The sequence below is a fragment of the Chanos chanos genome, chromosome 15 (assembly GCF_902362185.1).
Source record: "Chanos chanos chromosome 15, fChaCha1.1, whole genome shotgun sequence".
Lineage (NCBI taxonomy): Eukaryota > Metazoa > Chordata > Actinopteri > Gonorynchiformes > Chanidae > Chanos > Chanos chanos.
In genome coordinates, this window is record NC_044509.1 from 12972366 (window position 1) to 12984905 (window position 12540).

At 42.5% G+C, this 12540-nt stretch overlaps 1 protein-coding gene across 2 annotated transcripts in view; it reads left to right on the forward strand.

The window, feature by feature from the left end:
• The first annotated feature begins 2956 nt into the window (after nt 1-2956).
• med13a (mediator complex subunit 13a) overlaps nt 2957-12540 on the forward strand; it is a 57721-nt gene continuing 48137 nt past the window's right edge. For both annotated transcript variants that reach the window (XM_030792395.1, XM_030792396.1), the window contains exons 1-2: nt 2957-3022; nt 9798-10032. In XM_030792395.1, the coding sequence (XP_030648255.1) occupies nt 2957-3022; nt 9798-10032 (301 nt within the window). The remainder of the gene's footprint in view (nt 3023-9797; nt 10033-12540) is intronic.

The window sequence follows — 12540 nt, forward strand, 5'->3', positions numbered from 1 at the left end:
TTGTGCTCCTTTGGTTCTCAAACAAATATCCTCATTGTTTAGCGCTTGTTGTCTTTCGTATCTGCGGGGATGTAGACAAACGGAAGAGAGCAGCGAAAATGAGATTACTGGTCGTGCATCACAGGTGATTTTACTGATAAAATCTGCTAAGCCCGCCAGTGCAACTGGATCAGAATCATTCCTGTAGATAGTTCTCCGTCTTGGCCTTGCACATCTCACGGTGCCAAAAGAGGAATGCCCACTGTGTGAGTGTAGAGAAGGGGCTGTCATGAATTTGAATGAAGGAGCGATCTCCTTGTATGACAAACAGCTTCCATTATCATCTGAAGGTCTAGAGAATTTATGAGTGTGTACAGGTGTAATGTGTCTTGTGTGTGTACTTGTGTGCATGCGTATGTGTGTGTGTGTGTGTGTGTGTTTGTGTGTGTGAGTCCGTGTGTGTGTGTGTGTGTGTGTGTGTGTGACTTTGACCTGTAAATGACCAATGCTATGGTGATTTTGGAAAAAGCATGAACACCTCTACATGAGTGTGGCCTCACATAAAATGATAATTCATTCGTGATGATGTCATACTGCAACTCCAGATGTGTATCGTAAAACAGTGCATGTGCTGTACTTACAATTTATTTTACTGTTTGCAATATAATTGCACATTTTACAGTCAACAAAACACTACTAATCAAGTCTGAAAGACATAAAAGAATTTGTCCTCAAATTCCCTGTTGAGCTACAGTATCTGCAGTTTATTATCGCTCTAAATGGGAGAAAATCAAGAAGACTGTATGAAATGATTCGGAAAGGTAATGAGCTATCTTGGGATAGTGCATTACTTAATTCTAATGCATGCCAAGAGAAAACTTGGGAAATTGTATTATTTTATTCTATTGCAGATGCCAAGAGAAAACGTTTGGAAATTCTGTATAGTTTCTGTGTGCAAGATGAAATAATTATGTAAAATGAAAATAAACAAAAATAAACGGCGTTCACACCTCCGATTCATCTCAATCCTTAGTTAATTTCAATCTTTACACAACCATGTTGGGCCCTCCTACGGCTTCATGTCTTACTGCAGGAGTTTGTAAACGTCAGGTAACCTCATGTCAGATCCACCTGTCAGACACCTGCATGTTAACAGGCTTATTGGATGAGCTGCAGGGAAAAACAAGTTCCTTACTAAAGGCAATAAAAGAGATCAGGCTCCGGGAATTGTCTAAACAGCTTTGGAAGTGTAGAAGTTTAATCGATATCAGATGTTATAATGTGATGTGTTAAAATCGACATTTTTTTGGTCTTACACTGTCGGTGTAGTATATATATATATATATATTCACACACACACACACACACACACACACACACACATATATATATATATAAATAGAGAGAGAGAGGGAGAGAAAGAGAGAGGACATTTGTTGAAAAGAGACTTATAGCAGCTGTGAAATAAAAAGGTGAGAAATAAAGAATGGGATTAATTCCATAACTTCCAGTAAGAAGCATGACTGCTGAGAGGGGTCTCAGAACCAAAGCCAGAACCAAACCAGAGCCAAAGAAAGTATTAATTGTGAGATTATTAACTGATCACAGAATTCTTGTTTTGCAATGACTATCTGATTTACTAGATTTGAATTTGATTTAAAAAATGTGTGGTGTAAACGGCAGGGCAGTGTGCAAACACAGATCAGCGGGTATGTACGCATTGTTATTATGATTGGTGTCTTGGAATTGTTATCAAAGTAGAGTATGTTTTTCTCATGTTTAAAACTGAAATTCGGTTCATTATGTATTAATTATGTTTTGCAGTCTGTTTTGTTTCTGTCAGTGTTATAAATTATTTTGGAAGGCACTTTGTATCAATAAGATGTGAAAATGAATGTGTTCCAAAAACAGTTGGGGATAATAGAATCGGGTCACATAATCTCATCAAAGATATGTGAGAGACGTGATATTTTGTAAGCTGAAGTTTTTCGTATTTTGTTTATTCAGCTCACTGAAGGTAAAGAACTGTAGCATATAGCTGTATTTGCTATTAAAACAACTTGACACACATTGCTCAGTCATACGATTGTTCAGTGACCTCAGAGGTGTGTGTGACGGGTACATTAAAATAGTTCTCTCTACTGTGTCAAGTTCACTTTTATTCCTCCGTTACTAAAGCAGCGTTCGTTTCCTCCGTAGATGGATAATGTAACCGCAAGGACATATTTAGCCTTTGATGTGACAGAGCGCTGGTTCTGTACAATTGCTTTCTGTGTGCACTAGGTGGAGCACTATTAAAGTCGGCAAGTTTAAAGGTTTGATCATTAGTAACAAAATCTGGTTGCTCAGTAGCGCCACTTGCTCTAGCCTAGCGGCAATACCCATCAGTTACAGTATTATTACACCCCTCATGACCACGAACGGGCCAATAGGGTCTGGGAGGCAGAGTTCTCCCTGTGGCCGCCATTATAGAAAGGAATCCATGAATTCAAATGGAAACCAGCAGGAACAGAGACAGAAATTGTGGCTAAAAATGACCGTAAAAATATAGCTTTTCGTGATCTTTCGATGCTCTTCAAACGGAATGTTTTTCGGTTTTAAAGCGTTTTTTGCGGCGAAGGAGGTATAGAGGACCGTTTTTTAGCAAAGACCGTTTTAAGCTAAGGGGGAGGGGGAGAGTTGCCTCTTTGCTCTCCCTTTTCTTTTTGTTTTAATAGCATTTTTCGCTTTTTGTTTTACCATTAACTTATTGTGTTTTAGCGTTATCGATTTAGAGGTGGTGGTGCTTTTAATTTACCGACTTATTTTGTGGAGGGCGAAAGCAATCGAATGGGGTTGTTGAATTACATTCTCCTACCGATTGTTTAAAAATAATTCTCTTAGCACTGATCACACACATCTTTGATATTACGTTCAAAAATCGTTCTTTATTTCCCGGGAACCGTGATGATGGAATGTTCAACCACGCAGTGAAAGGATGAGTTCTTGTTTTGTACCAAACGGGGCCAGCTTGGAGGATTGCCATTCCAATCTATTCTATCTGGTAAGAGATTTAAAACTAAGGGGAAAGCAGCCATTTTTAACTAGCCAAAAAGAGCTAGCTAGCCAATGTTAGCAACAGCATAGGGAGATCGGGCATAATGGCCTGCCGTCTGCTACAGTTGTTGCTAATACTAATCAGTCGAACCATATAATGTTTATTTGCATATTGCTGACAAGTTATGAATGCTTGCAATAATTGTGTTTGCCGACTATATGCTGCACCAAGGCTGTCCGGTTATATGTTTGTAAGTGTTTTGTGTTATCGCGACTTCAAAACGACCTGTGAGTTTTTATATAAAAGTTAAATTACTTTAGGATTAATTTACAATGATAATGGTGTTGACGTTTGCCAAACATATAGTTTATCTTAATATCGAAGAGTTAAATATGTTGCGTTGTGCTTAACGTTGTTCGACTGCGCATTTGTAGGGTGAAATAAAACTTCTTGCACTTTCTCCTTTTTTAGATTTGAGTGTTTACTTTCGCTACCTGGCTCCTTAAATCATCCAGAAGTCCTGTGGTATACTTGAGCAAGCTATGGCTAACAAGCTAAAAAGCACAGTTGCAACTTCATTAGCTAACAATAGATGATGAGCAATTTTAGCAGGTTGCTTACAGATTTCCTGAGCGGTTTTCACCACACTGTTTGTTTGTGTTTGTTGCTGATATGGTTTATGAAAAAAAAAAAAATCTTATGCTTACGGCTCACCCTAGCTACGTCACCGCAAGAGGGACTTTGGATTTGATGTTGCTTATTGGAATTTTTGCCAGCAGTGAGAACGTTGTTTACAACATTTTTGCACACTACTTAGACACGAACTCATGGCCCTCCAGTGAGGATTACATAACTTTCTGCGAGCCTTTAAATTATTGTCTGGCATGTTAACCTCGTGCCGTATATTATAATAACGATCATTTGAAGCCCCCCTTCCAAAATTATATACATATATAAAATATATTATGCGTTCATGTATATGAACTAACTTATTGATGACAGCCTATACTTTTCACGTGGCTTTTGTATGTGAAGATGTTCAATCAAACATAAGTCTTGTTGGAATAGTAGCAGCTTTGTTCATGACACGGGGTCAGTTACGTGCTGCCGTACACAAGACCTTCAGTGCTGCATGTAGCTGTGGTTATCTGCACGCTATCATAAACAGTACTCTTACAACTTATCCGTATCATTCCCTCTCAACGTGGTGACGTTTGTTTGCATGCAAAAAACCTGCCCGGTAACCTTATCAACTTGATGCACTTAGACATTGTAATTTTGCTTTTGACCATTCAGCCTAAGTTCTGAAATGTTTTCTGACCCACTTTCCCCCCCCCCTCCCTCACAGTGTAATGTTAGCTTTGGAGTGCTGGCAAGGTTCAGTTGGGTATGGGAAAGACTTGGGGGAGGTATTAAACAGTAAATTGCACAGTTTCTGGTCTTAGAGGGTAAAACCCAATTACTTATGAGTTTTTCTCTACTCAGTTTTGGCTGCAGAGTGTCTTTATTAGACATGCAGCTGATTAACATCTCATATGCCCTCAAGGTTGCTTTCTTCTTTCTCTCTCTCTCTCTCTCTCTCTCTCGATTGCCAAGTAACTTTTTTAGAAAGGAGATGACTAGAAATGCACATTATGTAATTTTATATGGCTTGTTGAAATGACTACCCAAATATGGCCAGCCATCAAAAGGATGCAGGTTATTTGAACGCCATCAGCAACGGCGAGTTGACAACAGTCGCGTGGATGCAATATTTGGTGTTTTAAGAAGGTGACGTTGCCCTGGAGTGCGTCCACGTTGAAGATAACATTACCATTCATTATAAAGGTGGAGTGTTACTGCTCTCTCTGAGATCTGGGAGCCCTGTTTAGGTCAATACTTGCGGTTTGTGATCAAATCATTTTTTTTTTTCCTGTTTGATTTGACAGGTTTCAGGCATTAACCAACCCATTTTGCAGCCGTGACAAATTAGGTAAAAGACTGTGTGTTACACTTGACACGTGAATCCAAGAAGGACGACTGTTAATCTCAGGACAGTTATATAACGAAGCATTGGTACTGCTTTTCAGACTGTGTGTTGAGTTTCATTTAAATGTGTATTTGGTATCAACTGCACTCTTGTCTTTGCTACCCTGATTGTTGCTTATACTCAAGCATGGAATGTGTTGACTTAACGAAGTACATCTAGCTAAAGTTGTCTGAACAAAAGTGTTTTTGCGAGCCGAAAAAAAAAAAAAAAATCTAGAAAAGAATTCATTCATAAACATGAGGTTTGTCTAAACGAAAGATCATTTGCTCTGTGGTTTCTCGCGACGCTATTTTTGAAGCTTGAAACATTTTATGTTCTAACGACTCAGGACACCTGTTGTACGGCAGTGATGCTGGTGAGAATCAGTCCCAGCTGAGGGACTGGTTTTCAACACCACAGAGCGTGGAGAACTAAACTGATATTCACCGCTGTGGAGTATTAGAAACAAACAGAAACAAGCTGTCAGTTTCAGTACACCATGCTGCTTCTGCCACTAAATTTATAAGGCACAGGAGGCAGGGTGAATCCAAGTGTGTGTGTGTGTGATGAAGCTGTTCTGTCTTCCTCTGCCCTCCTCCCTTTTTAAAGTGTAGCAGCTTCTTGCTCTTTCTCTCCTTTTTCATTTGAAGTTTTTGGAGGAATAAAGCAGAGGACTGAGCGAGCGAGAGAGAGAGAGAATAACGAGGGTTGCATGAGGGGAAATAAAAGGTCTTGACCTCCTTAGATTTCAACCCTATTTAGGTCAAAGTCCCCGTAATCATCTCCGCGTCAGGACGCAGTTGCTCGTTTTAAACTGCGAGCGCAGATGGCAGAAATAACATGCATTTTTGCATCTCGAAAGGTGCGGAGCAGTTGTCATTTTCGGCCGGGGTAAAGCTCTTGAGCGTCCCGGAGCAGCACGCCGGTTTTTGCACGAGAAATTTGTTACAGGAGGTGGAGGGAAAAAAAAGTATAAACAGAGAGTCTGCAGTTTCTAAAGTGTGTTGTCACGTGCTGATCAAAGTCTGCTTTGATTGGAATATTGCAACGTTAATTATTGCGTTAGTGGTTAGTGCTCTTAGCAGATAAGTAAAACGCATTTCTTCACTTAAGGAGGAGGAATTTGCACGTGCTAGATTTTGGCTCGTTGCCCGATGCGCTAGCTGATGTTTTATTTTGAAACGCTTGACCCCTTTTCTTTTCTTTTTTTCTTTTTTTTTTTTTTTTTTTTTTTGTGAACTCCTGGCATCGCTTCTTCGAACACAGTTTTGGTGGACAGCCTCACAGAAACATTTTCCAAGCGCGGCTGCGCGTCTCATGCATTGCAGCGGTTGACTCCTGAAAGTGTAAAAGAATCAGGAAACAGTTTGTCTTTCACAATCGTTTTTTGTAATTACTTAGTAACCATCTTTTTTTTTTTTTTTTTTTTTCCATCCTATTCTTCTCTGCACTGTGTGCACAGATGTTGCCTTGCAAATGATGCAGGTGCTATGCCACGCTCTTATGGTCAGCGTTAGAGCATAGCTCTCTTTTCTTTTTCCTTTCTTTCTCTCTCTCTCTCTCTCTCTTTTTTCTTTCTTTTTTTTTTGCTGTAGTCGTTTGAACAGAGTAGCTGGTGAAATAAAGGCCAGCCTTGGGCTGGTGGTTTCTCCTGCTCTTCTCTCCTGTGCAGTCGGTCACTGTCACACGAGTTGCCTGCGGTTTCGTTTTCCTCTCCCGTTAGGTTGCTGAGTGCGTTAACCTGGTGAACGTGATTAAGTGGCTAATATTGAGCTTACCAGCCAGTTTCCAGGTTGATTATTAGGAGAAAAGAAAATGTCAAGAATGGGGGAAGTTATCCACGCCTCGCAATCCTGTAAAAACTAGCGACGTGGAAAAGGCAGATTTGATTATTCAAGTTCTGCGACAAGCACAAAAACCTGATTGATTTCCTCAAAATGCCTTCTTTTACATACAATAACTTCAGTGCATTCATTTTTTTTAACCAAATATTGATAGATGTTTATTAATTTGTGTAGTGTAGTAATTTACAGGCTCTTTGTGCATTCAGATCAGTACTTGAGCATCATTTGCTAGATCGAAACCCGCAGTCTGCCACATGGCAGAGCCTGAAACCAGCCACTAATGTGTCAGTGTGCAAACTGACGTTTCTCTGGGACTTTGATGTAGTCATCTGTAAACAGGTATTAAGAACTGAATGGATGGATTTCTCACAGTTACTTGTGCTTTCTTCAGTGAAAAGCATGGGTTGAGTATACCCTCTCATGATGCGCATGTAAAAACCTCTGTGTACTGTGTGTAGTAGAGGATTTTTAGACAATGTCTGTTCCTCCCTAACCGAACCAATACATGACCAGATGAATTTTCTGATTATATTGTTTTTATTTCATTTGAGAAATGCTGACAGTCAGTTTCAAAAAAGCACTTGGTCTCTAAGACAAATATTGAACGTCACTGACTGTCATCTTACTAAAATCCGTCATTTGCTGAATGAGGGTTTTTTCTGAATGTTTTCCAAACAGTCTACAGTATGTGAATATTTGACAGATATGAAAAGAAATGGTTCTGACTTGATTGTTTTGGAACTTTAGAGGGAAAGAGGTGTTTTTTTGTTTGTGTTTATGGACCGATTTACTGTTCATGTTGAAGCCATATGTTAGTGTCAACAAACAGGCAACGTGAACAGCCCCTCCTCCCCTTTCCAAAAATCTGTTAGCGACCCTCCTCATCTTCAAGCTGTCGCTCCCGATCACTGCCGCCCGGTTTTTACGAAACGCTTCTATACGCGTTGGAATTCCACCAGATAGTTCCCTGTCTGTTTGATCGGTTAAGTTGAAAGAGCGACGAGGCTTTGCTCACGCGTTTGAGCGGACAGCGTCGTCGGCAAACCTCGCTTCCCGCCGCAACCCCCCCCCCCCCCCCCGTCCTGCACCGAGAGCTCGTTTTCATCTCGCGGATCAACTCTTTCCGTACCTGGAATCTCGCAGTTAATCCCAAAGCTGTTTGAAATCGCTATGCCAACAGCTCCGAGTCGACACACCTGCGCCGAATGATTCATTTAGCGTACGTGGGAGTTACAGAAGACTCACTTGTCTGCTTTTCTTTCTTTTTCTTCGGGAGTGTTTACCGGTGTAAACGCGTCACGCTCTACACGCACCTGCATCGCTCCTCTCTTTGAGACGATACCAGGAGCGCTTCGAACTTAAAAAAAAAAAAAAAAAAAAAGTTTAATGAAAAGATTTCCTCTAACTGAGCGAGTCATAGAGAGCATGAGGAATGTTTTATGCACAGACTCTTCCTTATGAGAACGTGACTCTCCGTCCACAGCTCAGAGCTAACGCTGTCCTTCACTGTCATCTCTCTGTCTCGCTTTGATATGCAGTCTAATTAATGACTGTCACTTCTTTGACACTGGCATGGTTTTGTCGGTGTGTGTATGTATGAACGTATGAGAGAAGGAACGTGCGTTTGTCTTTTAGACAGACAGTTAGGCCGAGACAGAGAAGCATAATGTTCCTGGTTTAACGTTTAATAACTGTAACTCTTATTTATGACCCGTTTTCTTCTCTCTCTCTCTCTCTTTTTTTTTCCCTGCTGTCTCTGTCTAAAAGCTTGGACCTGTTTATAGAAGCCAGACCCACTCTCTGCACTCACCATCAAACAGAACTAAGCTCCTCAGCACTCATTTACTGCCCAATATTAGTTTTGTTGATTGTCTGACCTGTCATTCGTAATTTGATTGAAAGCACCGCAAATTTTTGGGGGGGGGGGGGGGGGGGGGGGGGGGGGGGGGGGGGGTGTTGGCTTCGAATTCAGCCCGAGAGTTACGGCAGTCAGTCGTATAATCTCTCAATCCCGTGATTAGAACCAAAACAAGTAAGATCTGTAGAGAAGCCCATGCCTGCTGAGATGGTCCATTTGAAAAGAGAGGCTTTCTAGTTATCACATCACGGCTTGTAATTTTGGAGAGAACGAACGCGAGAGACGAAAAAAGGTACCGAATGCACCGCACAGTGCATTTTTCCACAGGGCAGGGTATAACCACGCCGCTGCTTTGGCTGAAACTTTGTACTCTCGTCGGTTTCCAGTACAGTAAACAACGCTTCTCAACAAAACGTCCGCGTTAAGTGAAAGTCGAGCCTGTAACTGTTTGTTATAAGAGCCGTCGCCGCTGGAAACGTAAACGCATCCTAACAAAATCACGTCGTGATTACACACAACATGACATCCCATAATTTTTACCCCCCCCCTTTTTTTTTTTCTTTTTTTTTGCTCGATGAACTTGTCTGACATGCTCATACCTCTCCCGACCTTAGCTGTCAGTCAACACTCTCCCACATGGACTGCTGCATTCTTCATCTTGCAAGTTTGCTTTAGTGCTTCTGCGTCACGGTAACCTGCGTTGAAAGACGGTGCGGCGGGTTGTATAGAAGCGCCATGTGTGCTGAGTCAATCCAGGCTGTTATCTGCATCATTCTCCATGCCATCTCATGTCTTACCTTTTCCTTTTGTCCCTCGCAATTCCCCCCCCCCCCCCTGTATTTGCTCAAGTCAGCTTTGCTGTATGTTTACTTTATTTCTTAATCTTGTTTTTTTTTTTATTTCTTTTTTTTTTTATTTTCTCTCTTTTCATCTTCTCTGTTTTTGCTTCACGCTTGGTTTCGTACGGGATTATGGCGCGCTCTTCAAGCGGTACGCGAGATGTATGTTTACACGCAGGTACCGAGACACTGACTCTCTCTCTCTCTCTCTCTCTCTCTCCGCCCCCCCCAGGCCGACCTGACGGGGATCAAATGGAAGCGGTACGTGTGGCAGGGGCCCACCTCGGCGCCCATGCTGTTCCCGGTGACGGAGGAGGACCCCATCCTGTGCAGTTTCAGCCGCTGTCTGAAGGCGGACGTGCTGAGCGTGTGGAGGCGGAGCCAGAGACAGGGCCGGCGAGAGCTCTGGCTCTTCTGGTGGGGGGACGACCCCAACTTCGCTGAGCTCATTCACCACGAGCTTACAGGTCAGAACGCGCGCGCACTCACAAAAAACATGGATACACGCGCCTGCGCTCGTACGCGCACGCGCTCACAGAAAGCACGCTGATATTTACAAACCAACAGACACACATGTTTTCGTCGTCTTCTTCTTCTTCTTCTTCTTTTTTTTTTTTTTTCCTGTTTTCCTCTCACACCCACACACTTCACACAGATGCCAGCTGAGTAGCTGGTCGTTGTTTGGCAGAGTTGCACCTGACGGTTGAAGAGAGGCCTTAGTAAACTGTAGCTCAAGCAGGACTCAGACGGTATCTCCTGTGGTTTGACCTCCGTCTTTTTTCCCCCTCTGTGGCTTTTTCTTTTCTTTCTTTTTTCTTTCTTTCTTTCTTTTTTCTTTTTTTTTATTTGCCGCCGAGCGATAGACACTTAGAGAGATTTGAATGCGCACTATCTTGTAGATCTCGCTTATGGCTCCATTACAGTCAATATTATGAGATCCAGAGCATAAGGATTTTAAATGTGTGCACTAAGCTCTGTATTAAAACGTATTAAGGACAGCACTTATCTATCCGTGAAAGGAACCTAAGATTCTTTCTTTTTTTTTTTTTTTTTTTCCCTTTTGTTTTGTTTTCTTTCTCTTTTTTCGCTTGCCTGCGTGGTGCGTGAGGGTTGCTAAGATATTCATAGCTTTCACTATTCTTTGCTGCGTTTATCTGGTGCAAGATGACACTTGGGGAGCATATGTGATCTAAAAAGGTGTGAAGAAAGCTTGGATGACTACATTTCCATTCTTACAACTACAGACTAAAGCTCCGAGCCACACACACACACACACACAACACGTTTGCTAGAGGGAGGTAGTGACATTAAGGGGTTTTTCTTTCTTCTCGTTCCTTTTTTTTTTTTTTATTTTTAATCATTTTTCCCTCCGTACTTTTCTCTGTCACGACTTCTCGACAACTTGGCTCTCCACAGTCAACGAGAAACTCCCTGATTCTGGAGGATGACTCACAAAATTAATCATACTCCATCAGACACCACCCCCCCACCCCCACCTCAACAACAAAAAAAAAAAAAACCCTGCGGCATAGAAAAATAAGAATGAAGAACAGGAAGGTGAAGCTCCCGTATCACCTCATTGTCCTCTTCGTTCTCCTGCGTCTCCCCCACCAAAGACGGGAGCGGAGGAGGAGCACTGGTGCAGAAACGGAGCAAAAGAGGGAGTGCGCCTGTCGCCAGCGTCCGCGGGTTTTGCTCCCCTTTTCCCCGTCTCGGATTTTCACGGACCAGTAGAATGGACTGTTGCCCATCTTTATTCATCCCTCCTCAGAGAGACAGAGAGAGAGAGGGAGGGAGAAAAAGAACGCGAGAGAGAAAGAGAGATTGCTCTTTTTTTTCCTGCCGTCCATTGGCCCTCCTTCATTAAAGTCCTCTTTGCCTGAAGTGGGTTGGAAATAGAGGTTCACGGCCAGCAGGGCGGCCAATTCATCCCTGCCTGAGCAGCATAATAACCGTCAGTCCAGGGAAGAGGCAGATGAAATGGAGTTTACTGTTTGGGGATGTGGGCAGATCGTAATACTCATGCGGTCATTTGAGATTCCTCAATCAAGACCATCTTTTTTATCTTTTGGGGAAATTACTTTTTGCCTGTCTGTGTCTGTGGGGTTATTTATATATCTATATCTACCTATCTAATATATATATATTTTTAGTTCTCACATGCTCACCACTATCTGTCTTCATTTCGACGGCGTATAGAATGTTGGCGTGAAACCCATTTCATTTGAAGTCATTACAGACGCCGCTTATTGTCCTGCCGCTTTTTGGACTGCAGTGCTTATACGATATAGTTAAGATATTTTTTTCGTCTGGAGAAACAAGGTAAACGCAGTAAAAGTGGTCAGGGCTTAGTGTGAGGCGGCAGTAACTCTCGGCCAGCGCTGGACCATGTGTCCACCCTTAACATCAGAGGAGGAGGAAAAGGAGGAGGCACTGGGAGGTCGTGACTCCTCTTGTCAGCCAGACGTAGGTGTGAACCCGTGTGATCCAGGAGGGACAGTCCAGCAGCCGGGGGCCTCACACACACACACACACACACACACACACAACGATCTCCAAGCCTCCAGCTACACACTTTCACAGGCCGTCTGTGTTAACGGCAGTTTGAAGCTGCGCATCCGGACACACGAGTTAGCAGTCGGCGGAATGATCAGGGGAATTCTCCCAGACGCCCCGGCAACGGAGGTGTGAAAAAGAATGAATGGCAGCTGAAGGAGATAAGTGAGACCAGGGAGGAGGAGGAGGAGGAGGAGGAGGGGAAAGCCCTTCTCATAGTTTTGCTTTTGAGGAGTCACACAGGAGGAACACTTAATGCTAGGAGGACAAAACACAGGATGAGGAGGAGCGGCAGTAGGGTTACCTAGTCACACTGACCTCCTTTTTCTCTTTCTTTCTTTCTTTCTTTCTTTCTTTCTTTCTTTCTTTCTTTTTTCTTCTTCTTTTTTGTTGTTATACACCTTAGCTGTGAGTTCCAT